The following is a 25,622-nucleotide window of genomic DNA, read 5'->3' on the forward strand; positions in this document are numbered from 1 at the left end:
GTGCTGATTCTGTTTCTTTCGGTGTGAAGTTAAAAAGAGGAGACAAATAGGAAAGGAAGAGATACAGAGCACCACTAAAAGAATCAGAAACACAAGATGATATAAGAGGATAAAACTCAGAGAGTTTCAACAGACCATTGAGCTGCAGTCTGAAAAGCAGCAGAGCACTGTGAGAGACAGGTAATGAGCGTGTGGTAATACACCTCCAGACCTTAATTGGTTTGAATGAGCGGGCTGGAGAGGCTCTTCCATCAGACTGTGGATGAGCAGACTGTCAGGTGACAAGCCGTGGAGAGAGAACTAATTGGTTCTTTCCTCCAGACACAGCACCGGCGTTTCCTCATGTAGCTGACAACCTTGGCTGCATGGGTGGTTGGCTGAGTGGCTTCTTACAAATCTGAAGCTTTGTTGTTTAGATCTCTATCTCATTTCTTGAAGGTAAATGTGGTTATATCCTGAAATGGAACTGAAAAAGCTGTATGTATGATTTAACGTAACTTATTTTTCTCATATCTGATCAATGTTACAAAAAAATACTACAATGTTTAGAATATTGAGAAAAATGAAAAAAAATTTTCATCAGTATATGTCATGTTCTTGTTGCTTTAAACATGGATTCGAAATAGGTGAAGCCCTGAAAGAAAACACATTTGAAGTGGCAAATGAAGTACACTTACAGAGAGACTTCAAAATTATACTGAGCAATAGCATCTTCATCAGGGGGAGGCTGAGGTCGATAGATGAGTCAGCAAACCAACTTTAACAATGGAGGTTTATTGATGCTCTCTGTGCCATTGTTCCTCAGTGCATTAGCAAATTACATATTTGTTCTGTAATTCTTTAATTTAAAAGAATTGTATCTTGTACTTCACTTAGCACTACCACTTAATCCGATGCTTCTTTCAGTACTTACATTTAATCATAAACTTTTTTCAACACTTCTATTTCAAGTAACACCTTTCAAAAGCCGCCTGATGTCCTGCTTTGCTCTTCTAATAATTGCTACAGCAGTTAAATGGCTTTGTCACTTGAATTCCACAAACAAGGGATGTTTGTCTTAAGAGTACCTTCTTCAGGAAGCGCTGAAAAGAATTAAAATGTCAGCCGAAGTGTAAATTTACAAAAAATAAAGAAATTTGTGCTATTGAAAGAATAGGAAATCAAAGAAGAATGCTACTTACTGAATCAAAAATTACTCCAAATAAATGTTGATGTTGCATTCCACTCAAATCTGAATGCTCAAAGTAGTTGGAGTACATCATGAATGAATAGTGGAAGTTGTAGATTGAGAAAGTTTCCTTTGATTTTAAAGCACTAAATGCTGCTGAAAGGCAGAGATAAAGCTACAATGCTGGTGGAGTTGCAAAAACAGCTTTAATTGTGATTTAAAAAATACATGTGTAAGGGAGTTGGGGTGTGCTTAAAAAAAAAAAAAGACCATAATAATAATAATAATAATAATAATAATAATAATAATAATAATAATAATAATAATAACAACATAAATAAAAGACCATAATGTGAGGCATGTTCAGCGCTCATTATGTACCTACTAACACACATTAAGCACTCTCTGGGGAGAAAGCATAATGCTGTCATTTGATTTCTCCAACAGGGGTGTGAGATACTTATGTGGCTATTAGCATGACTGTAACTCAGCTAGATTCTCATTTTCCTGTTCAAGAGTGTTCGTGGTATTAGTGGAAGTGGAGACATTGTTGCTGCTGTACAGTGCAGTGTGTTCCTAGCGGAGTGGATGCAATCCTTTAATACTGCAGATGTCAAAGGATTACACCAAGATTGTCTCCGTCCTTACATATGTCTCTGTGTCACTATCAGGTATTAGCTTTCTAATACAGTCTACTTCAGCTGTCTGATTACACAGCTGGAGGGTGAAGGTCCTGCTTAGGAATGACTGTAAGCCAGCAAAGTATGAGTGTCATTGGCCTGCATGCGAACGTCCCATCTGTCATCTGAGGAGAGTTTTTGAAGCAGAATCTGTGGGGGGTTAGACCAGTAGGGGGTGGGCCAGACCATCTCAGGGCAGTGTGGGGCTTTATGACAGTTGATAAGGAGGGTAGATGGGGGATGGAAATGATGGGAGGGCGTAGACTGATCCCCATGGTAATCTGTGTCCCATCCCTCATCTGGGGTCCTCAGAGCAGTAAACTGATGCTGCAGGAGCAGCAAAAAGCGTACGAGCGAAAGAGAAAACGCAAACGAGGAAGGACAGATATAGATTCTTTTTTCTTCATGTTGAGAACTGAGAAGATGCTGCGGCCCAGCTGTATACCATGGGAACTGCATGGAGCTGAGATAAATGGAGGTACAGCAGCAATGCATTTCATTTTGCACCAGGGTCAGACATGCAGCGACGCTCAACATGCACCAGCTGCTGTCCACCTCTGCCCTCTATGAATGTCGTGCAGCTGCAGTGCAGTAACTTTTGATTTATGAGGCTGCCTTTCTGCAGCCTTGTAATGAGATATGCGTGGATATGCACACACCGTGCTATCATTTAACCTTGTGATCAGCAATATGTGGACATCTGATACCGAAGGCCTCTCTTCTGTTCTGAGTGACGATGCCTGTGTATGAATGTGTGCATTTGTGAATGGGTGAGTGCACATGATTGGGTGATATATTTCAGATTAATTAAGTTGGCATCACAGGGGACACAGAAACCTCATGAAACAAGAAGTCGGTGATTGTGAATTACAGTACAGCCCTGCTCCATGTGATGATACAACACTTTGACACAGTAAATAAGGAGCTGGCTGGAGCTTCTGTTTCCTTTTCTATCTCTCATTTCTATGGATCCAGGTTCTTGATGGTGACATACACAAAACAGCAAAGCTTACATTCCATTTATTCTGATTTTATCAGCTCTTTCTCTCTTTTTATCAGCTTGCTAAATCAGTTGAAATATTATTTTCTCAGGGGTTTGGTGACTTTGCCACTTTCTGACATTCTTAAGCTCTAAATTAGCCTTTTTACCTTGCATCACGCTGATCCAACAGCAGCCAGCTGCTCTGACATATCTAGGCCAGGATCAGGTATGGAGATGAAAGATGGTTAATTTGAGAAAGGCCAACCACCCATTGACTTTTTTCAGAGCGCTTAGGTGTTTGGAGGAATTGTACAGCATCAGTTTTATCTTTTTTGTAATGACTCATCCACATCAGCTATAGATGTGGTTATATATGATGTGTTTTGTTATTCTATTATAAAACAAGAGCAGCTGGACTATAAAATCTAGAGGATTTTATCAGTTCCACTAAGAAGTAGTTACATTGCATTTTTGTCAGAAAAATGACTATATAGCTCAGTATTCCTTTTTCCTTTTTTTAGTCTTACGTTGGGCTTTATTGTAGTGTATTGGTATTGATAGATGTTTGAAGACTGTTTATAAGGTTTATTTAGGATAAACTGATCAGGAGAAAACTTGGAATATTACCACGTGCTGTTATTCTGTAATGGTTAAAGTTTTTTCTAAAGAATATATAGACATAGTTTTATAATGGTAGCTGAAACAGTGTTTGTTTAATATGAACCTCCACCATAAAACCCTGTTGCAAAAATGCAACAGAACCATGACAAAAAGCAGAACAGAATATGTAAATGTTATTATTAACCGCTTTAAAACCCACTCTTGACAATTTCTGTTAAAGCTAAAAGGATAAATGTGAAATATTTGTCGGACCAATTCAGAGAACTTGAGTTTACCGATCAGAACAGCGGCTGGGAGCTCCGAGTGCTTGTGTAGTTTAATGAGAGTTGTGAGCTGTTTGTAGTGAACATGAGGTTTCTGACTTGTGAGAGTTTTGACTTCAAACATCCAACATCAGTGGTTTGGTGACTTCCCGTCCAGCCTCTACTCATCAGTCATGCATTATTCTGTGGCTCCGTTTTATCTGACGTTCCTTAACATTTCCTTTAGAGAGGATTAACGTTTAACCAAAGGTTGCCAGCACAACTGTTACTTAGCAACCCTGGTTGGATGGAATGCCAAGGAGCAACAATGGATGTTAGGTCAGCTGGCAGAGTGATCAGATATGTCAGCATCAGAGGACAGCATCTAGTAGAATAAATTATATTTGATAGAAAACAGCCTCAATCATGCATAGTTTGGGATTGTATAGAAAATAACATGTTTTAAATCAGTTCATCATTTAGAATTATTTGATCAGGCAAACGTACCAAACAGCCACTCAGATTTGAAGATTTGCTGTTTTTCTCTGTTTTTGTCACAGTAAATGCCAGCATTTTGCTTTCAGATATGTTGCTCCATCCACTGGGAATAATTTAGGGCCATAGCTACCACAAAGGACACAGATGACATGTCTGTGATAGTGTCTCTAGTTATTTGGAGGCTTTGACAAGCTGCAGAGAAGATTGAATGATACAGTTACAAATTATCGTGTCTCTGTGTTGAATTGCATCCTGGTATTGGAGACATTTAAATTTAGAGAAAATAAAATGTAATACTTGAAGGACTGTGTAAAATGTGAACAAACAACTGATATTACATTTGCTGGTGGCTAATCAAACACTTCTGAGACTTCTAAAATCCTGCCCACGTCGTTTTGGTGCAAAAAAAACTGTAAAGATTTGTAGTTCGGTGTCTTTAGAAGAACTTATTGATAAATATTTTCCATTTTTTTGTAATTATTTTTGAGCCAGTCTTTCCTTATGTCTGTGAGCTTTAATGCTCTTGTTTATTTTTCTTTGTTTTGTTTTTTAATCAGATTTTTCCACGATTTTCTCTCTTTGTGTTTGGCCATTTGCTTTCGTATTTGTCTTCAAATCTGGCACAGGAAAAACGAGGGCTCTTGTTTCTGAGTGTAAATAAAGGCTGAACTGAACTTAATCTGGGAATACTCATGAGGGTTGATGGATAAAATGTTATCACAACCAACAGAAATAATGGACTATAAAATTAATTTCATATTTTTTCAGCGAGACATAACTTTCCTCCCCTTTAGGCATTTCAGACACACTTTCCTGTCTGTGAATTCTAAAGTAATCTTCCGCTCAACACAAGAGTCGGCGTACTTTCCCTCAGACGAACCTCACACAGTAACTTTAATGGTGAATTGGTCTCTGGGAATAGCATCGTTCTTTGGCTCTTCAAAGTAAAAAATAAAAAAGATGCTGTATGAGGTTGGCCGGGTGCTCAGGTCTGCCTCAAGAAAGATGGTGCAAATAGGTAGCAAAATGGTGCCGTAGGAATCTGGGCTGACTGTTTGTTAATTAATCAGACAACACTTTGGAGGAAGAGGAAACTGATGAAGGTCTCCGCTCAACAACTCTGTCTCTCCTGACGATGCAGCACCCTGAGGAGACACAGGAACATTAAACTGTTGTTTGGGCCTTTCCGATTCTAACAATGCAACAGTGATTTAACCATGCTGATACTCGGGGGTGCAGTTGTAGCTGCACGATGGTCCGTGGAAAACAAATGATTAATTAGAACTGATCTTTTGAAAAGTTGAATTCTTACATGTTTTCTTCCTGCTCTGCCTGTTTGACTGTGTGCTACGTGTTCCTGACTTCATGGCTCTGTGTTACTGTCGGCCCTGCAGGGCGCCAGCAGTGTGCATCTCAGAGCCTCTCTGCTCTTATTACTGCAGTTACTCTCTTGGGGGAAAAAAAAAAAAAAGCCTCAGCAGACCGAACAAATGGTGATCGGTGACGCAGAACCGAACGGCAGGAGGTGGTGGAGGGGCGTTAGAAGCAGAGGAGGGAGAAACAGTGGCACACCGAGAAAGAGAGAATATCTATCACTGCAGGAGTTACAGTACAGAGACCGGAGAGGAATCTTAATAATCATGAGGAAAAAAATCCTATGAGAGAAAGAACTAGATGAGTTGAGGGGTTTGGGGGTTTAAAAACTTGGAGAGGGGGTTGATTGATGAAGGAGGATGCGGTGAAGAGAAGGCGGTGAGGGAGTGGAGAGGCTGCTGGACTCTGCACGACTGTAGTGCTGGCGGCGACACATGAAAGGCAGGTCAGATAGTGAGTGTACACACTGACATACAGAGAAAGAAGGCCTGTGTCGCTGTATACCTGTAGCTAATGAGATGACATCAATCACACAGTGGTACAGGAAGCTGGTGGACTATTTTCTGCACTTTCAAAATACAGTATCACACAAAAAGGTCAGCTTCCCGGTCAGGTGGAGGAGCCTCCTCGCTTTGCTGCTTATCAGTAATTATCATCACAGCCTGCACCAGTAGAGCTGGCAGACAAACATAATGAGGATGAGAAGACTAGAATACCACTGTGAATGGCAAATGGGCAACAACAAACCACATTCTCCTTATTTTCTAAACATTAAACAATGAAATTATGTGCAGATTTTCCCTTAAAAAAATTGATTTATCTGGTTTTTGAGCAGAAATCTTCAACACCCGCTTGCATCAGACTGTTGTCCGGATGGTAGCTGAGGATGTTGTGCTGCCTGCCACTGACACACAGTTTCATCAGACAGGAATACTTTCAACTTGGACATAAAAATTTCACATTAGATTATTTCTGTTTTCTGCACATTTTCATCTCTCAACAATGACCTACAGCCTGCCATCTCTGTAACTTGCTTTGCTCCACGCATTCCACTTTGTTGGCCTTTTTCCTTAATGAGGTTTCTGTTTCTGCAATGTTATTTCTAAATTAGATTAGCGTGAAACTAGTGCAGATGTGATTTAAACCTATTGATAATATTGCACATTCTTTACAATATGTAAGACAGACAATGTCTGAGTATTTATTAAGGAATGGTGGAAGGAAAAAACTACTCATCACATAATAAATAGCTTATCGATATATTTTTAAATAAATCAAGGACTGTAAAATAGATTATGTCAAGACATTAGAGAATCATACTGGTTTTATGTTTTGTAACTTGAAATTTTCTTTGATATCCCTGAATCTGTTCAGTTCCATGAAAAATTAAATTGCGAAAAGAAACAAAACATTTAAAAAAAAAAAAAATCCATGGATTGGGAGATGCATTCATGTTGCTATTATTCTAGCAAAGTTAAACCTATTAGGATCTAAACCCTGCTTATGTGATGTTGAAATACAGAAAGCTTTATACCACATCACTACAGTAAATAACACAATGACATTTCCACAACAGATTTAAAGGCCTTGCTGATCCCCACAGGGGTTCTCTCTTATTTTGGGTGATTAGATTTCTGTTCAAGTTGAAGGAGGGCAAAGCTACTCTGGGAATTACATGAGACTGTGTGGACCACTGAGAATCATAAACTTAAAACGCTGACCTGCCCTAACAGGTAGAACAAAGCTGACAGGAGAGTCAGGTAGATGTCAGTCAAACACAGTCGGTACATGCTCACACTGTCCAGAGAAGAAAGGCAGATCAGTCTGAACAAGTGAAATCCCTCGTGCATGTCCGGTGTCTTTATGTTTATAAAAAGATGAACATATCATGCGAAACTCATTTCTCCTGTCTGTCTATTAACCTAAACTAAATGTAGCAATAGTGCTGCAGTTAATGCTTAACCCTGCAGCAGTCATTAACAAAGGACATAGCATGAAGTATATTTCGAGAATGCATGACTAAAGACACCTTTAAACTGTTTATTTTGATTGCATGTCACGATTGCATTTCGAGATGGCTCTGCTAAAATCTTGATGTGGTTCTTTGTCAACAATGTGAATCATTGCAATGTAGATACAAAACGTATATGTGAGCAGAGGCACATCTTTAGCTGGTATCATCCATCTGTGTCTCTTTTATGCTTGGAATATGGAGCTCTGTGAGGCTTTCTTCTTTAGAGGCTCATGACCTTGTTAAGAGAGTCAAGATGAGTGGGAGGAAGCGATCTGGCATTTGACTTGGCTGTGGACCTGAGAAGACAACCGGCAATGGCAGCAGATTTGTCAATACTTTAATTTCCCTGCAGACGTTCGGTCTTCCACAGCGTTTTTACACTTTTTATTTCCGACATGGTCAGGCGACATGTTGTACAAACCGCTGCTTTTCTTCTAGACCAGGTGATATGTTTTCAGGAAAGGTGATGCCTGCCCGTACGTTTAATGGTGAGGGGCTACGAAGATAACATGTCATCATGAATACCACCAGTTAAGAGTTAATGAGGAGATTTCAGAATATAATGTCTATTGGATGCATGGTGTGAAGAATTATTTAGGGTTAGTCATTTTTTTTCATAAAGCCTGATAACTGTGGGACTGTAAAGAGCAGAACAATATTCAGTATGATCGTAGCTTACAAAGAATGTGTCAAACACAATGATTTTCCTTTACTTCAGAGACACGTTTCATTCTGTTGCTGTTGCTGAATATGTTCTTCACTGCTTCACATCTCCTCTGTGCTGAAAGTGTTGTGCTCTTTTTGAATTTGCACACCCCAGTGGGGTTTTATGCATCCATAACTTGAGAGTACAAAGACAGACTTTCTTGCCTGTGGAAGAGTTGACCACAGTGGTTTCTAATCATTTGGGTGTATCCATCCATAGGCTGCTGGACATGGTGAATCTGCTTCCACCTCAGCTGCTTGTGCCCAACAATGTTCTCTTGGTACATTACATTTTTGAGGTGTTGCTCTGGTGCATTCTTAGTTGTGGTGATTTGCTCCATTCCTCTTGTTTATGAACAGCTCAAGATGAACTTGATCAGTGTTGAATTGGCTGCTGGTGTGAACCCAGAGCAAATGTGTGAAGCCCACTACAAAAGAAATGGACTCCTCTGGAACGCCTTGTAGAACTTTTGACAGAACCTTGAATGCCTCGGATGATACCATGTTTTTGGTAGTTCAGGTGTCCCGTGTTGTCATGTGGGCCCTGTTTGCAAAAGCAGATACTGAGTCACCGCTGAAAACGTAGAGAACACAGGAGGTGCTTCACATTTAGGACCAAAAGATTTCTTGCCAGTCCCAAAAGTCATCCACAGCTCCACAAAGTCCAGCTCAGACGCATGTGCAATGAGTGTGACCACAACATCTGTGTCCACAGTGTGCAGCTGATTGCTGTAAATCCTTTTCTTGTAGCATCTGCTGCAGTAGCAACTCTGTATTTCCCCCTTCATACGTGCAAAGCCAAATTGGATCTTTTTATTATTGGTGAGATGAACACACTGGACCAATATCCAACCAAAAAATCAACCAAAATCCAGCAAATTTCGCTGGATTTTGGTTGATTTTTTCGTGAATGTTCTTAAAGAAAACAGAAGTTTTACTGCTGTGTATGGAATCACTTTAGATATTTTTGGGGTTTTTTTGGAAGATTTTTACTCATTTTTTGAAAATGTTTACAAGAATTTTCTTGCCAAGTTGTGGGATTTAAAAAAAAAAAAAAAAACAAACCTTTAAGGGAAACTTTTAAGGAATTATTGGAATTTTCTTACTGAAGGTTTTGCAAATGTTCAAAAATTTTACGAATTTTTTTGCTGAATTTTTGGATTTTTTTCAGACAAGGAAACAATATTTTTCGGTGCCCATAAATGAAGACAGCAGGAGGGTTAATACATCTCAAATTAGGAGGTTACGCGAAAGCGAAAATCTATTTTTGATTGAAAAACTGCTCTTTTTTTTTAGCATGTCTGGCTTATTTTAAGACATCTAAGCTTGACAATCCTGGTAAAATAGAGCTTGAAATAAGTTTTCCTAGCTAATTTTGAGATCTCAACATTCTAACTATCACATCTTATTTCAAGAAATCTTACCAAGCCATTTTTCACTTGTTCTATTGGCAGATTTTTTCACTTATTTCAAGGTAGAAGTTCCTTGAAATAAGTTTTTTTTTATTGTTTTGAAAGGAGCGTTTTTTCCAGTGTGCTGGTAAAACTCTGATGATTTCCTCCTCACTCACTAGTTGCAGCATTTCTCTGTAGCACTGCTCTCAATGCTGCCGAAAATGGGAGGAAACTATTTATTAGCTGTTCATTAGATAGCATTTACACTCATATAAAAGCAGGAAGAATACTTTCAACAAGAAGGAGGTTCAAGTTCAGCAGTGGAATGGCTGCAGTATGAAGTTCCAAAGTGCCTTAAAATAATCCTTGCATGACAAAGTGTGAATGTTTTACACTTTCGCAAAATAGTTGCAATCACAGTTATATACAAGATGTGTCTGTGTATGTTTTTCTAAAATGAGGGTAATTACTTTAAAGCAGGCATGCCTCATGTAAATTTAATCTAATGTTAAGTGAGAGATATGGGTTAAGAAAATGAGAAACATTATTTCTTTAACAAACTCTACGACCCTAACTAGAGGTCATCATTACAAAATTACCAAAAGCTTACTCGGTAGCTGCAGGTACAGAAATCCTCAGTAATTGGAAGACGTGTGAAGTGCACTGCACCAAGAAGAGAGAGCCACTTTGTGGTGTGTGCATGACGTGCATGAAGCACTGTGGTTTGTTGTAAGACTTAGCTGAGACGCTAATTAGCACTTCCACTGCCATCCAACTAATTACAGTGTCTTGTAGACTGCAGTGCTGACAGGGAGGAGAAGCCGGTTATATTTTAAGTGTGGACATTCTGCTATACAGGAACTCATCTCTTTGCTGCTCTTTGATGCGGTTGGAAAGGAGTAAGTGGTCAACTCTGCGCTCGAGACTGGCCTGCACCAAGGCATTAGTCATTCTGAGCGGTGCATACTGCTGAGCGAAAAGCTGATTCAGGATCCTATTGAACTGTGAGGTATTGCAAGGAGATGGCAATGACCTTAAAGACTTTAGCATCTATTGTAACAATAGCTGTGAGTAGAAGTCATGGTGTGGATAGCTCACCAGGTCATTTTTCATTTGCTGATTTTTCTTTTTTACCATTACAGTAAACCTCACCACCTCAAGGGGTAATTCATCACTTCAGCAGAAAGATGTAACGCTGTGTAATACATTTCATCCTCCAAGGATAGCAGAATGACTTCTCTGTTTGTGTTTGTCACCCTCATATGTCCCCTCTCTATCAAAGTTTATTAGTCTAATAATGTGAAGAATTCCTGCGTTCGTCTTTTTAATTCCTAAATAATATTTTCACAGTTTTTTCATGCCTGCCTTGAAACAACAGTTAGGTGCCCATATGAATATTTTTTAAAGTTCTGTGTGCTGTAATAAGCTCTCTTGTTCAAACCATTAAAATCATCTTTTCAAATGTGCTTCCAATGGCATAAACTACAGCAAAACACACACTGCTAGTCCTGTCATGACACTAGTACGAGACTTCAGTTGTCCAATTTAGACAAATCAAGTGCTTATATTCCAAAGTTAGAGTCTTTTTAGCATAGTTTCTCTGGGTTGTGTGAAAAACTGTCCAAGGAATCACACATAGAGAACTGTATATTTAAAAGGTTCTTATTTTAGAGGATATCAGCTTAATTTTACTAATGTAGCTTGGATTCTGACCCCCATGACTTACACTGCAATCACTGATTATCACTGTGAGACAGATTTGAAAAATTGTGAATTTATCTCAAGTCAAGCCAAATTAAGTCAATTTTATTTATATAACCCAGGGGTGCATCAGAATCTGTACAGAAAACAGCAACCTCTATTCATAAACCCTGATAACCCCTTTTTAACCAGGGAAAATTTGAAGAAACTCCCAGGAAGAGCAACATCACATGGAACCCTCTTCAAGGAAAAGACATGCAAAAGATATATTGCATATGTGTGTGTGTGTGTGTGTGTGTGTGTGTGTGTGTGTGTGTGTGTGTGTGTGTGTGTGTGTGTGTGTGTGTGTGTGTGTGTGTGTGTGTGTGTGTGTGTGTGTGTGTGTGTGTGTGTGTGTGTGTGTGTGTATATGGAGGTACCATAGTGAATATACAATTCGGACAGTCAAAATAACAAATTTAATGGTAGATGTAATCAACTAATGAATTTGTTATATAAATGAGGAGTGTGCCTTTATAAAATACCTGCTGAATGTGAATAAGTACAATATTTATCTTTTAGAATTCCACCCCTCTGACGACACCAAGTCAGTGTAATTGGTGGCATTTTTATTATTATTATTTTATTTTTTTTATTAAGTTCTGTGCATGTTTTGCAGAAACTTATGTACTTCCTTATTTAGTAGTTATCTTGTCTTCTATATTTATTAACAAATGAAGCTCCAGTCAAAGTTTCCCCACAGGGAAAACAAAGTGCAACTTTATTCAGTTTATATATTGATAAGCCCTGCTGATGTAATAACACAAGCTGGGAAGTTCTAATTATTTAATATATTTAATTGAACGGTTTTATTGGGAAACGCATTACTTCACAAGAACATTACAGTACGCGTGACAAAGATTGCAAACCAACCAGTGAAGTTCTTCATGGTAAATACAGATTTTTCACATCTGTCAGATTCCCAGATTCATTGTGTGCTTGCCAGTTCAAATATCATTACAGCAAGAGAACAAATTTTGAAAAATAGCTCTAGACTTTGTTGTCACTTGCAGGGTGGCACACGAGCACTTGTGGCTTTTTTTCCCTCATATTATACTCAATGCCAGGAGCACAGCATGGCTTTGTGTTATCTCTGCTTTTCTCCTGCAATTAGCAACAATAAGAGACAGTTGTGGCAGCTGCAGTAGGCAAGACTTGTTTATAACAACAGCAAGATCTGTCACACCACAATAGCATCTTTTACAATCAATAAAACACGTTGCCATCTGAGTTTGGCTGTTATTTTTTGCTCCAGCAGAGATTGGTTTGAGCTAAGCTTTGCTATATTGAGTTGTTGTACATTGCAGATGATATTCAATTCTGTTTGAAGACGGTATGTTGGCTGGTGGAGCTGACAGCGCGGGTTCCTGCGTGGGTGATTCCCACCCTTCCATCAGTAGCTGGCTTGTTGAGGCCCAGTGAACATGGTAGTCTCAGTTCTATTATTCACACTTCCACCCAGCTTCTCTCTTGGTCAGCACTTCATCACATACTACTATAGCTATTATACTGTAGCAGCCCTGACACAGAATCTCTTCTCTCCATGTGTAACGCCTGACGCTGACACCACCATTACTGTGTTGTATAATTCAGCTTGATGGTTTCCCCCTGAGAAGCTGCTCTGCTCTCCCACCGGACCTCTTCAATCTTTTATTATCACCATATCTGGAGCTATTATTCCTCTTTCCTTGTTAAATCTTCTTTACAAACAAACTGTTAATTCAATCATTTATTTATAATTTTGGTTGAAAAAGACTGGTGTGTAAAAAATAAAAAATAAAAAAAAATTGGCCATCTTAGAATGTTTTGCTATTTATTTCTCAACTACAAAGAGCAAAGCAGATGATGTCCAGTCTGTCCAGAGAGAGTCCCTGTTGGATCCTGCAGTGGCAGCTGGGATGGGTGTGGCAGCACTAGCATGTGTGAAGAAAGTGTTAATCAATGCCCAGGCTACAGGGAATAGAGGTCAGCACAACGTCTAATATTTTCCAAATGTCCCTGAGCCCAGCCAGGCCAGCTGGCTACCAACATCACAGCTTTTTACCAACGGCAGGAAAGGCATTGGCACATGGAGTTGGGGGAATTTTTTTTTTTAAGTTGTGTCAGTTCTGGATTTCTTCCAGGCAGATTTCCCTGCTTAATCTTCACTTTAAATCCAACCTCATCTAGTTTTCCTAGTCCGGCAACGCCTTTGGGTTATGGGAGGGCAGATGAAGCCCTGCAGTGACCAGCTGTGACCTACAGAATCAACCAGTCAGTGTGCACTAGCTCACATTTATGAATGTGCATGTGTGTGTGAGGAAGAGGGAGTTTTTCTGTATGTTTTTGTGCACCTACATATATAGCGTCCATAGGGTAACGATTGTATTTGTGAGGATACTGCAGCATTTATGACATATTACGGATGCTTTATCTTCTCCTTTAGATGGGAATTCATTTAATTTATTGGGTTAAGCTGCTAAATCCAAACTGAAGCTCTGAAGTTGTTCTCAGCCACATCAGATTCTGGCTAAACCAGCTGAAACCTTGAGCTCTCGACGCTGCTCTTTGGGAAGTTGAATGACGAGTCTCCTGACAGCAGCTAATCCAAGAGGGACACATTTATTATCTGAGCCGTAATGGATTCCACATTTTTCACCGGTCTAGCCACAATGATAATGATTACAAATGCTTGATGGACTGTCCTACATCTGTCCTATGTCTCCGTCTATAAGGTAGCCAGCATGAAGGATGATGTGATTTTTTTATATCACTGTACGCTGATTGCTTATCGTTAAGCTCTAGTCTCTTGCTATTCCAGTTTGGCAGGTCAGCCCCACTGTGATTATTCATCAGCCAGCATGGATCATCATATCAGTCAGTGTGGGATGATGCGTAACTACATCAACCCAAGGTTAGGCCTCTTCCCATAACCTTGTTTTCCTGATGGTATTGTCATGAATAATTGACTGAGGTAGTTTCTGCTCTCTGGAGCCCTTCAGCTGTTTTGGTTTCGACACAACAACATAGCTCAGTTTAATCACAGCGCTGAGAACGCTCATATTGTTTTGAGCAGGTGTGATACTGTAGCAGTGATTCAAAAAGATACTCATTCAAAGGTGTCTTGCATCATGTACTTTCATTGCGACTCTCAAATGTCTCCTTTTAGTTGACATGCCAGAGTGCAGTATGTTACTATAAGTACAACCGCGCTATGTTTTTCTGACAGAATTTCATTGCTAATTTAAGTGCAGTGACTTATTATGATGATACGATATGAATAAAATGCCAAAAGTATTTTATACTGGGGACTGCCATTGAGTGTATTTTCTGCAAAATCAACTCAGAAACTCTTTACCGTGGAAAAAAGTATTAGGAGAGGTACAAGGGATCAGAAAAGGAGCAGGGTTGTGCGATTTCTCGTTTAGCTGCAGGGAGGGTGTGCTACTTTTTTGGGCACAAAAAGGAAAAGTCTTTTATTATTATTATTATAAGAGGGATTGCTTTTTTTATAGTGTTAAATATGGACTGAAAGTCATTTGTACACCACTTTGGACAAAAGCGGCAGTAATTTTCCTATAGCCTCTTGTGAATAAAATAACCAAATGGGAATGTCTGTTTTATCTGATACAGTGAATTAAATAACTAACACATCATTAAACTTTATCACATTGATGCGAAAATCCACAACTACCATAAAACTGTATTATTCGGTGATGTGCAGCATTAATGGCCTAAAACACAATGAGATATTAAAGGGATATCTACCCCACAGGAAAAAAATGCATGATCTGGCATAATATGACTTCCTGTCATTGATATATGAGCCTTGCAAAGAAAACTTTAACATCACTGAGCAGGAGGTCGTAAAGTTTGCGGGCACCTCTCAGCACACTCCACCTCTCTAGATGTTGCTGTTTATTAAAGCCCTTCCTTCACTTTGCACACAGACATCATTACAGTGGGAGAAATACAACAAACCGCCGGACTTCTGAGCTGAGCAGCAGCAACCCTAACGCCGCTAACCCTGGACACTCATCTTCCTCCAGCAATTTCTCCTCATTGATGTAATGGATGTGTCCCTGAAGGGGCTTTTTGTTGCCCATGTTTCCTCAGGGCAGGCTGCTGTTGTGCTCTTAATGGCAGAGCGGCATCCAGAGGCTATGGATCACAGCAGCCTTGCAGCAGCTTTTCAGGTCTATGTTATGTGAGCAGCAGGAGTATCGATTCGCTGTGTCACGGATGATTATAAACACAGATTAATAGACAGTAAGTTTTCAGCTCCAGGCAAAATAAAAATGTTAGAGGAATGACATTTTGCTGCAGTGTTAAGGCTGCGTTTTTGGGTTGGATAATAGAGTCATGGCAGCTGAACCTTCAATATATAGTGTGTAGTTTCAACTTAAATCTGTCCTCAAGGAGAAATCTGTGAGCTGCCTTGAAGTCAAATTTCCCCCCAAAGTGTTTTAACTGCAGTTGTCAAATAACTGACATATTTACAGCTTGTGTTTGTGGATTCATCAGTTTGTCATCTTTTTTTTTTCTGCGGACATTTTTGTTTAATTTCCTGATTTGATATCTGACTCCATCGCAAAGGAGATTTATTTTCACTTCATCACTGCTATCTGTGTCAGAGGCAGCTAATGATACCTAACAGTGGAGATGCACAGTGCTGTGGGAGTGTCATGTCAGCATTCTGTACACTGAGAATTGGATGAGCTCCACGTGCCTGTGCCTGATAATACCAGACGGGACCTGTGAGCATCCAGGTCAGGGATGAGCAGTCTCCTCGTGAAATGCTGAAATGCTAAATAACCAGACTCAAACCTGTTGTCTTATGTAACCAGGTGGGTCTTTTTTTTTTTTTCTTCTTGGCGTCGGTCTCGTGCCAAAGGTTAGAAACCCAAAAGGATTCACATTGTTTAGCTTTGTTAATTTATTCACTGTCGGCACGGCTGTGAAATTCTATTAAATAGTGTTTAAAATTCTTCTCACATTATGTTGCATCAATTTAAATGCATGAGAGGAAGTAATGAGCATTTGAACACTGGTTAATGCTGTGCCAGCTGCTTATAATTACTGTGTATCTATGAGATGGTTAAATTCTTCAGGGTTTTACTATCTGCGATTATGACGGAATTATTTCACACATTAAACATCTCGTCTATATCAACATCAGAAAAACTGTCACCATTTGCTCTAATCCTTTCTTTTTATCATTTCTCTCTACAATGCGCATATATATACAAAGCATTAACCCAGTCTTTTACACACAATTGACCTCCTGGTATTAACACAGCGTTTCCAGTCATTATAAATTAGTCTAAGTGGTGCCTATACATGCTTGTGCCAGTCTCCTGGAATGATACACCACATCCAGCTCAGCAGGACCACGTTTCAGGGCGTTTTGACTCCACAGTAACACGGTGATTCTCTTTCTGGTGTGTTGACTGCTACAGGAATGAATGTGTCTGCCACATGATGGACTGAATGCCAGTTTAATTAAAGGTTGGCTGAGGGTGGGCAAAGATGAGCTGTCTGCACACCACTGATAGTTGGTCTCATATTTCTGCTTGAATACCTACTCAAGCTCCTGCTGAGGGTTTGTCTCCTCTTTCCATCACATCCCGTCCAGCTGAGTGTCAACTACGAGGGGAGGCTGTGTCAGGAGTTTGAATAGCTTCTCTGATTTACTGCCCCACCTTGGGGCTGTTTCTACATGCACACACTCTCTGCATATTCTCATTAATAACTAGTCAGTGGTTTCTCCTGTGATGCTGTCAAGGCTGTGTTTTTCCCTTGTCGTCTGCAAGGAAGCAATTTTAAAAGATTTAATGTCACCTCTGAGTTCAGCTGAAGTAAAAATGCCCATCTTTTGCCACAGTAATATGAGTCTGCTATGCGGATGTGATATCTTGTTTTTCTTTGGAGAAAAATAATGCAATAACCAAAAGGGAGAAATTTACATGTAATATTTTTGGTTTGAGATTAGTGTAGTGCATCTAATCCTGGAGGCGTGTCCTTGACAATCCATCACTGTAGATGGAGAGCAGATTTGCATATAACCAATCAAAATGTTTTTTAAAATACTATTTGCCTAATGTGGGGCTGTCACTCACTTTTCATCAGCATGGCTGTGACACCGCCAAGTCACATTTACCAAAAACAAGTTTGTTGAAATTGCGTCTCTGTCCCCATCTCACAATTTGAACCCATCTCTCAGAGAGCTGCTGCTGGAAAAGTGGAAAGTGGAAAAACCACACATATCGTTCTGTAAAATGAGGTGGTGCATTCTGTCAGTAGGGGGAAAGAATTGTGGTTAGATTGGACTACCAGCATAAAGTGGCTGTATAGCTTGTACAGTTTAGTAGAAAATAAGGATCAGAATAGAGACATGAGAAGTTAAATATAAGACATTTGAGTAAGAAAGGGTGTAAATGATACAAATAATGTCTGAATTCCACATTAGAATGTTCTCAAATGTGACCGATCTATCAGTTCTGTGCCGCCTATGATCACATTTAACAATGTCGCAACCTCACAGACAGATTGGTTTATTCTAAAACCAAAAAACTACCAAACACCTACAGTGTTGCCTCTGTGCACAATGTATGAACTCATCAGACACCAACTACTCTACATGTCCACATTGGGGCGAAAGACATCCCATTAAATCCTTTTATCAACCACAGTAGCACACTTACTGTTTATAGCGTGAAATGCCCCAGAGGCCTGGTGTATATTGGACAAACAAAAAGGGCTTTAGAGATTTGCATTTCTCAACGCAAGACAGCAGTACGTACACAACTCATGGATTACTGCTGCCCGACATTATGTACGGGCTAATCACGGTTCTGCAGCATCATTAAAGTTCTGAGGTGCAGAAAAAAAAAATCCTCTCTTCTCCCAGAGGTGGTGACATCAAAAAGTGACTTCTCTGCAGGGAGGCACATTGTAGCCACACTTCAAACTCAGTGAAACCTTTTGGCATTAATGAACAATTGTCACGTTTTCCCTAGGTTGTCAAATCTGACAGATGGTTATAACTGTACTTTTTATCCTGGCAACCTTAAGACAGACTTGTTTTGTTTTTGACATGATGTATAGCTCTCTGACATAAAGGAATTGATTGACTTGTCATGTTCTCTCTGGGATGTCACTTGTAAGAGATGTTTCTTTTGATACTTTTTGTTCTTCAGTCTCTCTGACTTTAAGAAAAGTCTGTGTTCTTGTGCTTCTGACATGGTGTTGGGGGTTTAGCATTGTCTATATCAACTCCCACCCTTGGATTTTTTTTTTATCCAATAGATTTGAAACCCTGTTCAACCAACGGTGCACCTGGTTGAATAAATGTGAGTTTTTAAAAAATGTCGTAGTTCTCTTAAACTCTCATGGAGACACGGTGGTGTTGAAACATTAGTATGTTTGCACAATGAGAGGCAGCTCCCTTTGTCTACTCTGGAAATTTGCTGTCATCAAGCTGAGAAGCACTTGTTTCAGCTGTATTTTGCTGAAAGATGCGTAAAGAACCCTGTTTCTATTGATGTCTAAATTTCTTTGAGCAGCCTCAGTGTCAGGGTGCTCATAATGTGCACACTGGCTCCTGGTCACACTGTCGTGGTTAACTGGGACACTCAAACAGAATGGAGCCATTGTTAATGTCATTAGTACCACCTGTGTTTTCCCTGCTGTGACAAGTCAAGATGTCTGTTATGAAAATGCCTTTTTCTGTTGATTAGTGACGATGGGAGACCTCATGTCATTTCAGCTTAGTGCCAACTCCAATATCTGCAAAAGTAATTAGCAAGAGGAAACACTGGTGTGTTTGTGTAGGGCCTTTAAGTATCAGTAGGTCCTTCTTTTTGATAGAGTGACAAGATCAGATCAGACAGTATTATAAACAAAGTAGACTATATTATGCTTCATTGGTGGTCCACTTTGATTGATAGTCTTATTTGACAGGATCAGACGTGTCAGTTAAAGACACACAGCATCTCTCTACTTTTGAGGTTTTAGGGAAATTTCAGAATACAGCAGGAAAAACAATAAATCTATATAGTGGCTTTTGGCTGGTCTGGTCAGTTAGGTCAGAGATAGACCTGTTCAGCTTGGTCTCATCATTTCCATAACCTTTAACCTCTCACACTGCAAGTTCAACCAGGCAGAAATGAGGTGGTTTGATATATAGCTCACTTCAGTGCAGAGTCACATACTTTACAGCACAATGACAGGGTGTTTCCCCTTGAAATACAATGGACTGTGGCTAATCAAACCCCCACCCCCGGGGAATGGGAGGTCGCCTAAACTGCTGAAAAGCTCAGACAACCAAAATATGTCCCAAGGTGAAGTGTTCTCACAATACAAAGCGCCCACATGGAAAAGGCATCGTATAAATACTGTCTAACAGCTAAGTTATCATGCCAGATCGGAGAGTTGTTAAGGCTGTAATTTGAATGTGCTGATGTCTTTATTTTTAAATGTACGAAGAGCCGACACCTTTAAGTAAACGCTGCAGTAGGTTGTGAATTTCTCTCACTGCCAGCACCTTCATCCTCCCTCTCATTACTGTTGGTGCTCAGTAAAGCAGCGTTGGAGCCGCCGAGCATGAGCCTGCCTGCTGTCCAATCTCCATATTAACCACCAAATAAAGGTCAGCTTAACAACACCTAAACAGTTATTGACAGGTCAGGAGGGGGAGACGGGAGGGGAAGGTCAGTAATCTAGATAAATACCATACGGTTGTGAAATTGAAGCTGTCAAAATATGCAGATCAGGAGGGAGGAGTGAGATCATTGCTGGGGAAGAGTGTTTGTGCAGAAGATAATGCTCAGGATCGGCTGCAGTACTCACAGATGAGGTTTAAGGCTAAATGAGAAAGCCCTTTCATTCAAAACCTGCATTAGCATGTACACAGATGGTGCTGTTACACCTCTCTGTGGCATGAAAAGCTACATTTATCGCCTCAAAGGATGTATACGATCAGCACAATTACTTTCAGTTTGAGGATAGATCAATAGTGGGATCTGTAGCCCACTTCAGAGGGAAATCAATTCTGTTACAATGCTACAGTGTCTGCAGTATGAAAACACTCCCTGCTATAGTGAGGATATTCTGCCTGCAACAATCATCATCATTCTTTTGTAGCATTTCATGCTTTACACATGAGGGGAAACATTTATAAGAGGAGTTGGAGGAAAGGCAGTGGGTGATCTGGATGCTTTAAAAATAAATAAATGCTCCCTCAGTTAATTTTTTATTGTCCTCAGTGACAAAACAACTAAATGAAAGGGGGTAGATGAGGAGTAGATGAGTCCTTGTCACTGCAGGTCACAGGAGTCCTTGATCACAGTCATTAGCTGTCTGTCAGTGTATGAAGCACATCTGATTTCACCCTCACAAGGCAGAAAGATATGAAAGATAAAGCAGTGCGGGGAAAAAAAAGTCAAGGGTTAGTCAAGCTTTGTAAAATAATTAAACAAGTATGAATAATGACTACTACAGTTTGTGTGATATTGCGTTGGATTTATACTTGCAACATGTCTGAAACTGACAACATGTTAGCATCAGATAAATCATCAGATTTCACGAGTCGGGTTCAGTTCCACAGCTGTGCACATATACTGTTAGTGTGAACATTTAGAACAAGAAGCTTTGATGACTAAACATCAAAACTTGTCATTATGTGTCTGTTTCATCCTTTTCAGTGAAATTACATTGATCGTCATTTTTTTCCCTCCCACAGATCCATCAGTGCATCACAGGCAGAAGACAGTGGTGACAGACATGTGCTACCCAACAGAGATATCCAGCCTCATGGACTTTGGCACTCCAGACTGCTCGCTAGGCAAAGGTACGGCGCCGCTCGAAATGCAAGGTGTTGCCTTGGTGACAGCAGGAAGTGAGCATGATGATTTATCCTGGCAGTTGAAATGACTCGGAGCTGTCACAGTGTGACTGGGAGGTTAACGCCGGAGCAAAGGCCTGTGCAGACTGAGAGCAGCAGCACTCGGTACCTGGCCGAGGGGGTCTTACGTTCACTGCAGGCTCTGATTTATCGCAGCAAAATAACACATTGTGTCACCCAGTGCAGAGCAGAGAGGCAGTGGCATCACACTGTGAGGCTTGATTGAGTTCCAAGAAATGCATTTTGCTTTGCAAACTGCTTTAATCTGAAAGGAGCTTTATTGAAGTTTATCGCACTTGAGTTATATTGTAATGTGCAATTATTGAATTGCTTCAAGACCACTTATCTTCTCTTTCGCTATGAGAGAGAGGCTTGTGTAGCTCTGGATAATACTCTATTTAAGCTTCTCCTGAGTGGCAATCAAACTGACCAGCGTGTATCCATACCACAAAAAGTATTGATCATGAAGTCTATTGATTGTGTTTGTATTGTTGTTTCATCTTTAATCCTTATGTCAGTTTCTTTTTCACATCATAATAGCTGTTATTACTCTCTATTGTTCTCGTGCTGATATCAACACAGAAAGTCTGCACTGCAATTGTAATTCCAATCTTTTCATCCAATCTTTTCATCCGTCTAGCCGCCTGAAGCTGGCAGAGCATGCTCAATGACTGTTAGCCCGGCCTCATGTCATCTCCATCAACAATGAGCAGCAACAGTTGTGACCTCACTCATTCTCCTTCCTCTCCCGCTGCCCATCACTGCTTTCAGTCCTCCTCCCTCCTCCTCTTTTTTTCTCTACCTCCTCCTCCCTCTGTAGGCTGGCAAATATTTTAATGCCGTTGCACCCCAACTCTCTATCAACACTCCCCAGCACCGATAATGCAGACTGACAGGTCAACCGTGTGCAGCGGAGAGAAGGGAGAGCAATACAGCAGAGGGAGTGGAGGGTAGAAAAGAAGGCTTTTAGGATTTCTTCTGGCTTTAATGTGAGCAAAGCAAATGAATGACATAGTGATACAGGGAGTTAAGCCGAAGAATAAGGACACTGAGAAGTGGAAAATTTCAGACTGAAGAGGTGTCAGGATAAAAGCAATACTGTGAATAAAATTCTGCGTAGCTGAGAGGCAGGCTGCGGCATCTCTTTGGAAATATAAAGTGTTACATTTGGTCAAAATTTTCTATTCATTTAAATTACTGTAGCTCTTCAGACAAGTAAAAAAGCAGCCGCACTGAGACAGGTTCAAAATTGAATCCACGGGTGTGTAATGTGCTTATGTAAAACTTTTAATTATTCAGTTCTATAAGAAATTACAGTACTGGCCAGAGCAGGAAAAACATGCTTTTGCAAGATCCGTATCACCCTATAATGAGGAAACTATCAGCTGCTATCAAAGAGCTATCGTTGCAATCTTTTGTCTCAGCTCTGATCACTCAGAGAGAATGAGCCTGGCAGTAATCCTTGAGGTGTCAGCGTGTGATTGACAGATCCGTTGCCTCATGTGACAAGTATCTGGTTAGACCACGTTTGATCTTTGGACGGAGCTAAAATGCTGAGCGTCAACCTCTGACAGGCAGGACAAATGGCGTGGTTGCTCTGAACCGCTGTCACGTCTTTAAATGCAAGAGATTTAACTCAAATTTCTCTTCTGCACAAACACACACACACACACACGCTATGCTGAGTCTTTAGTATGCTAGTTATGTTACTCAAGTGCTCATAAACCACAAATTCCATTATAAGTTTCTATCTAGGTGGGCTCAGCAGGCTGCATTAATTCAGCTGCTGTCCTATCTCTTTTCTTCAAACCACCCGCCTGCACCTGCCTCAGGCTTTCAGGCCTAAAGAGCCCTGAGAGGCAGGCCTTAACCTTATTTACTCTGTCACTGTGTCCACACTCATCCCAGCTCCCATCTAACATGACAGAGTCCGTCCTTAGTCAGCATGGAGCAGAAGAGCAGCTGAATCCCTGCAGGGTTAAAGATAACAAGGGAGAGCTCACATTAATAAACTAATCTCAGTGTGTCGAGGTAAGGCAGTTTAGCTGGAAGCATGAACTTTGTATCACTTCACCGCTGTCGTGAACCATTTTTTTGAGGCATTTACATTGAAGTTTACACTTGTGGCGTTTACAGTATGTTCAGGGTTTGTTTTCCTATCTCCTCTGGCCAAAACACACATTCACATTCAGGAAGTGAGTTATGTAAACTCATGTAGGCTACAAAGGCATTGTGGGCTCAAAGGGAGCTTTCAGAGAGAGGGGGGGTTACTGTTCTCTGTTCAGCTGGCGGCTGTAATTGCACACGCTCTCGGCCGTCAGGTGGAGTGAGAGCTCCACTGACTCACCTGGTTCATTACCTGAGGCCTGAGGTGCAGTTTGTCTTCCCCTCCCCCTCATCCTCATGTGGAAAGAAAGAGGAAAGAATAGCAGAGCCGGAGTGGGCGTGGGTGAAAGGTGCCCTAGCTGCCTCTGGGCGTGTCGTTAAACAGGTACGCAGAAAGTGGGAGAGAAAGACAGGCCTATTCACAGGGAAGAAAGAGAGAAAAGAGCAGGAAAGGTAGCTGAGTGGATCTCAGGGGACGACTTCCTCGTAACCTGCCTGGGTGGAGCCTCAGCGAGCAGAGCTGGGAGCGGCCGGCTCTGGTAGTGCTGTGTGACTGAAGTCTGAATGGTGTGTGCACTGGCCTGTATGTGTGTGTGTGTGTTTTCTTTTTTTTTTCACCTGATATGAGAGCTCACACCAGAGCTGACAGTGGAGCCGAGTGGAGCCTGTGCCGAGGAGGACATGAGGTCCGAGAAGGAGGAGGGGAAGGCCGGTGAGTGACAGTCAGAAAAGGAGAAAGGCGCTGTTTGTGTGTCTTAGTGTAGGCCATAAAAGTGGCTTGAGCTGGCGATGGCTGGGTTCACTTCTCATGTACATATACAGTTATGTGTGCTTGCCTGCACTGATTATGTAAGAGGAATTTGAGTGTCACAACTGCTTCATTCCTGACGCTCTCCATGTTTGTCATGGAGACATTATACCGAGTACATTTACCTCCAGCACAGTACTTTAGTACATTTGTTAGGCATTTGTATTTCTTGTACTTCTTCTGAGTTACCATTCAGAGGGAAACTTGTACTTTAGATATCTGACAGCCGTAGAAAATGCTTAATTTACAAGTTGAGATTTTAATCTTAAATTTATTAGGCGATTATGACATAAAAATACTGTATAACTGCAACTAATTTGTGCTTCAATGGCCATTTTATCTATTTTCTTGATTAATCAGTGACTCTTTTGTACAATTAAATGTCAGTACACGGGTTTCCAGAGGTCATGCTGATGCCATAGAATGACTGGTTCTCAGGAAAACAGCCCAAAGCCAAAAATACTGAATTTACTATCATAGAGGATTATTCAAACCAAGGGTTATTCATGTTGAAGAGGCTGAAACAAGACAACTTACTTAAAAAAAAAAAAAAAAAAATACTAGTTACTGTACATAGAAAGACATCTGCTCACCATAATCTGGTTCTGTTGGATGTTTCTTCCTGTTTAAAGGGAGTTTTCTGTCCCCACTATTAACATGTGCTTGTTCATGAGGTGGATTGTTGGATCTCTATAATATTGTAAGATTGTGACCTTACTATGTTAAATACCCTCATAAAGAAAACGAGATGGTGCTATGTAAAAAATGGAATTGAACTGAGGTGATATATTATTTGTGATTTATCATTCATTATTAGTTTTACTCTAAGTATTCCATCATGGTAACTGTGATCTGACTGAGGCTTAATGCACTCCTTTTTTCATACTCACAGCCCTTGACTGTAAAAGCTGATTGATTTACATGTATTGCAAATCCCAGTTTTGTTTGTTGTTTTACTTAAGATAAGAATTAAATGCTGACCTACATATGATTTGTCCATAACGGTGATCTTTTAATCTCCTATAAACATTGTGCATGAATAGAGTGATGTTTGGTCCAATACTGGGCAGTATTACAGACTTTAGTGGCTCAGCAGACACACTGAAGCTCTCCTAATCTGAGAAAAAACAGCACTGATGGACAGTGTCTACACTGGCCCTTGTGCTTGGATTAATGTACCAACCAGACATGTTGTACTTTGCAGTAAATGAAGATGCATTATGGTTGACTGAGGATGTTAAGAGAAGCTGTTTTGTGTTGAATCCTATGGGAAGAGACGCTGTCATTGACAAAATTGTCTTTATTCTTTTGGCAATGTCATGAAAAGGTTTTTGGATGTTTGTGTGTGTGTCTGCACATTTTATATGTAGCTATGTGGGCTGTGCTGGTTTCTGAATGAATAGAGAT

The 25,622-nt window shown here is 40.4% G+C and overlaps 1 protein-coding gene across 3 annotated transcripts in view; it reads left to right on the top strand.

Annotated features, from left to right (window-relative positions):
• LOC111588010 (kazrin-like) overlaps positions 1–25,622 on the top strand; it is a 117,675-nt gene that overhangs the window by 70,640 nt on the left and 21,413 nt on the right. For all 3 annotated transcript variants that reach the window (XR_008601634.1, XM_023298106.3, XM_023298107.3), the window contains exon 5: positions 21,140–21,247. Coding sequence is in view for 2 of the 3 variants with exons in the window: in XM_023298106.3 (XP_023153874.3) it covers positions 21,140–21,247 (108 nt within the window). In the remaining variant the exon portion in view is untranslated. The remainder of the gene's footprint in view (positions 1–21,139; positions 21,248–25,622) is intronic.

The sequence above is a fragment of the Amphiprion ocellaris genome, chromosome 5 (assembly GCF_022539595.1).
Source record: "Amphiprion ocellaris isolate individual 3 ecotype Okinawa chromosome 5, ASM2253959v1, whole genome shotgun sequence".
Taxonomy (NCBI): Eukaryota; Metazoa; Chordata; class Actinopteri; family Pomacentridae; genus Amphiprion; species Amphiprion ocellaris.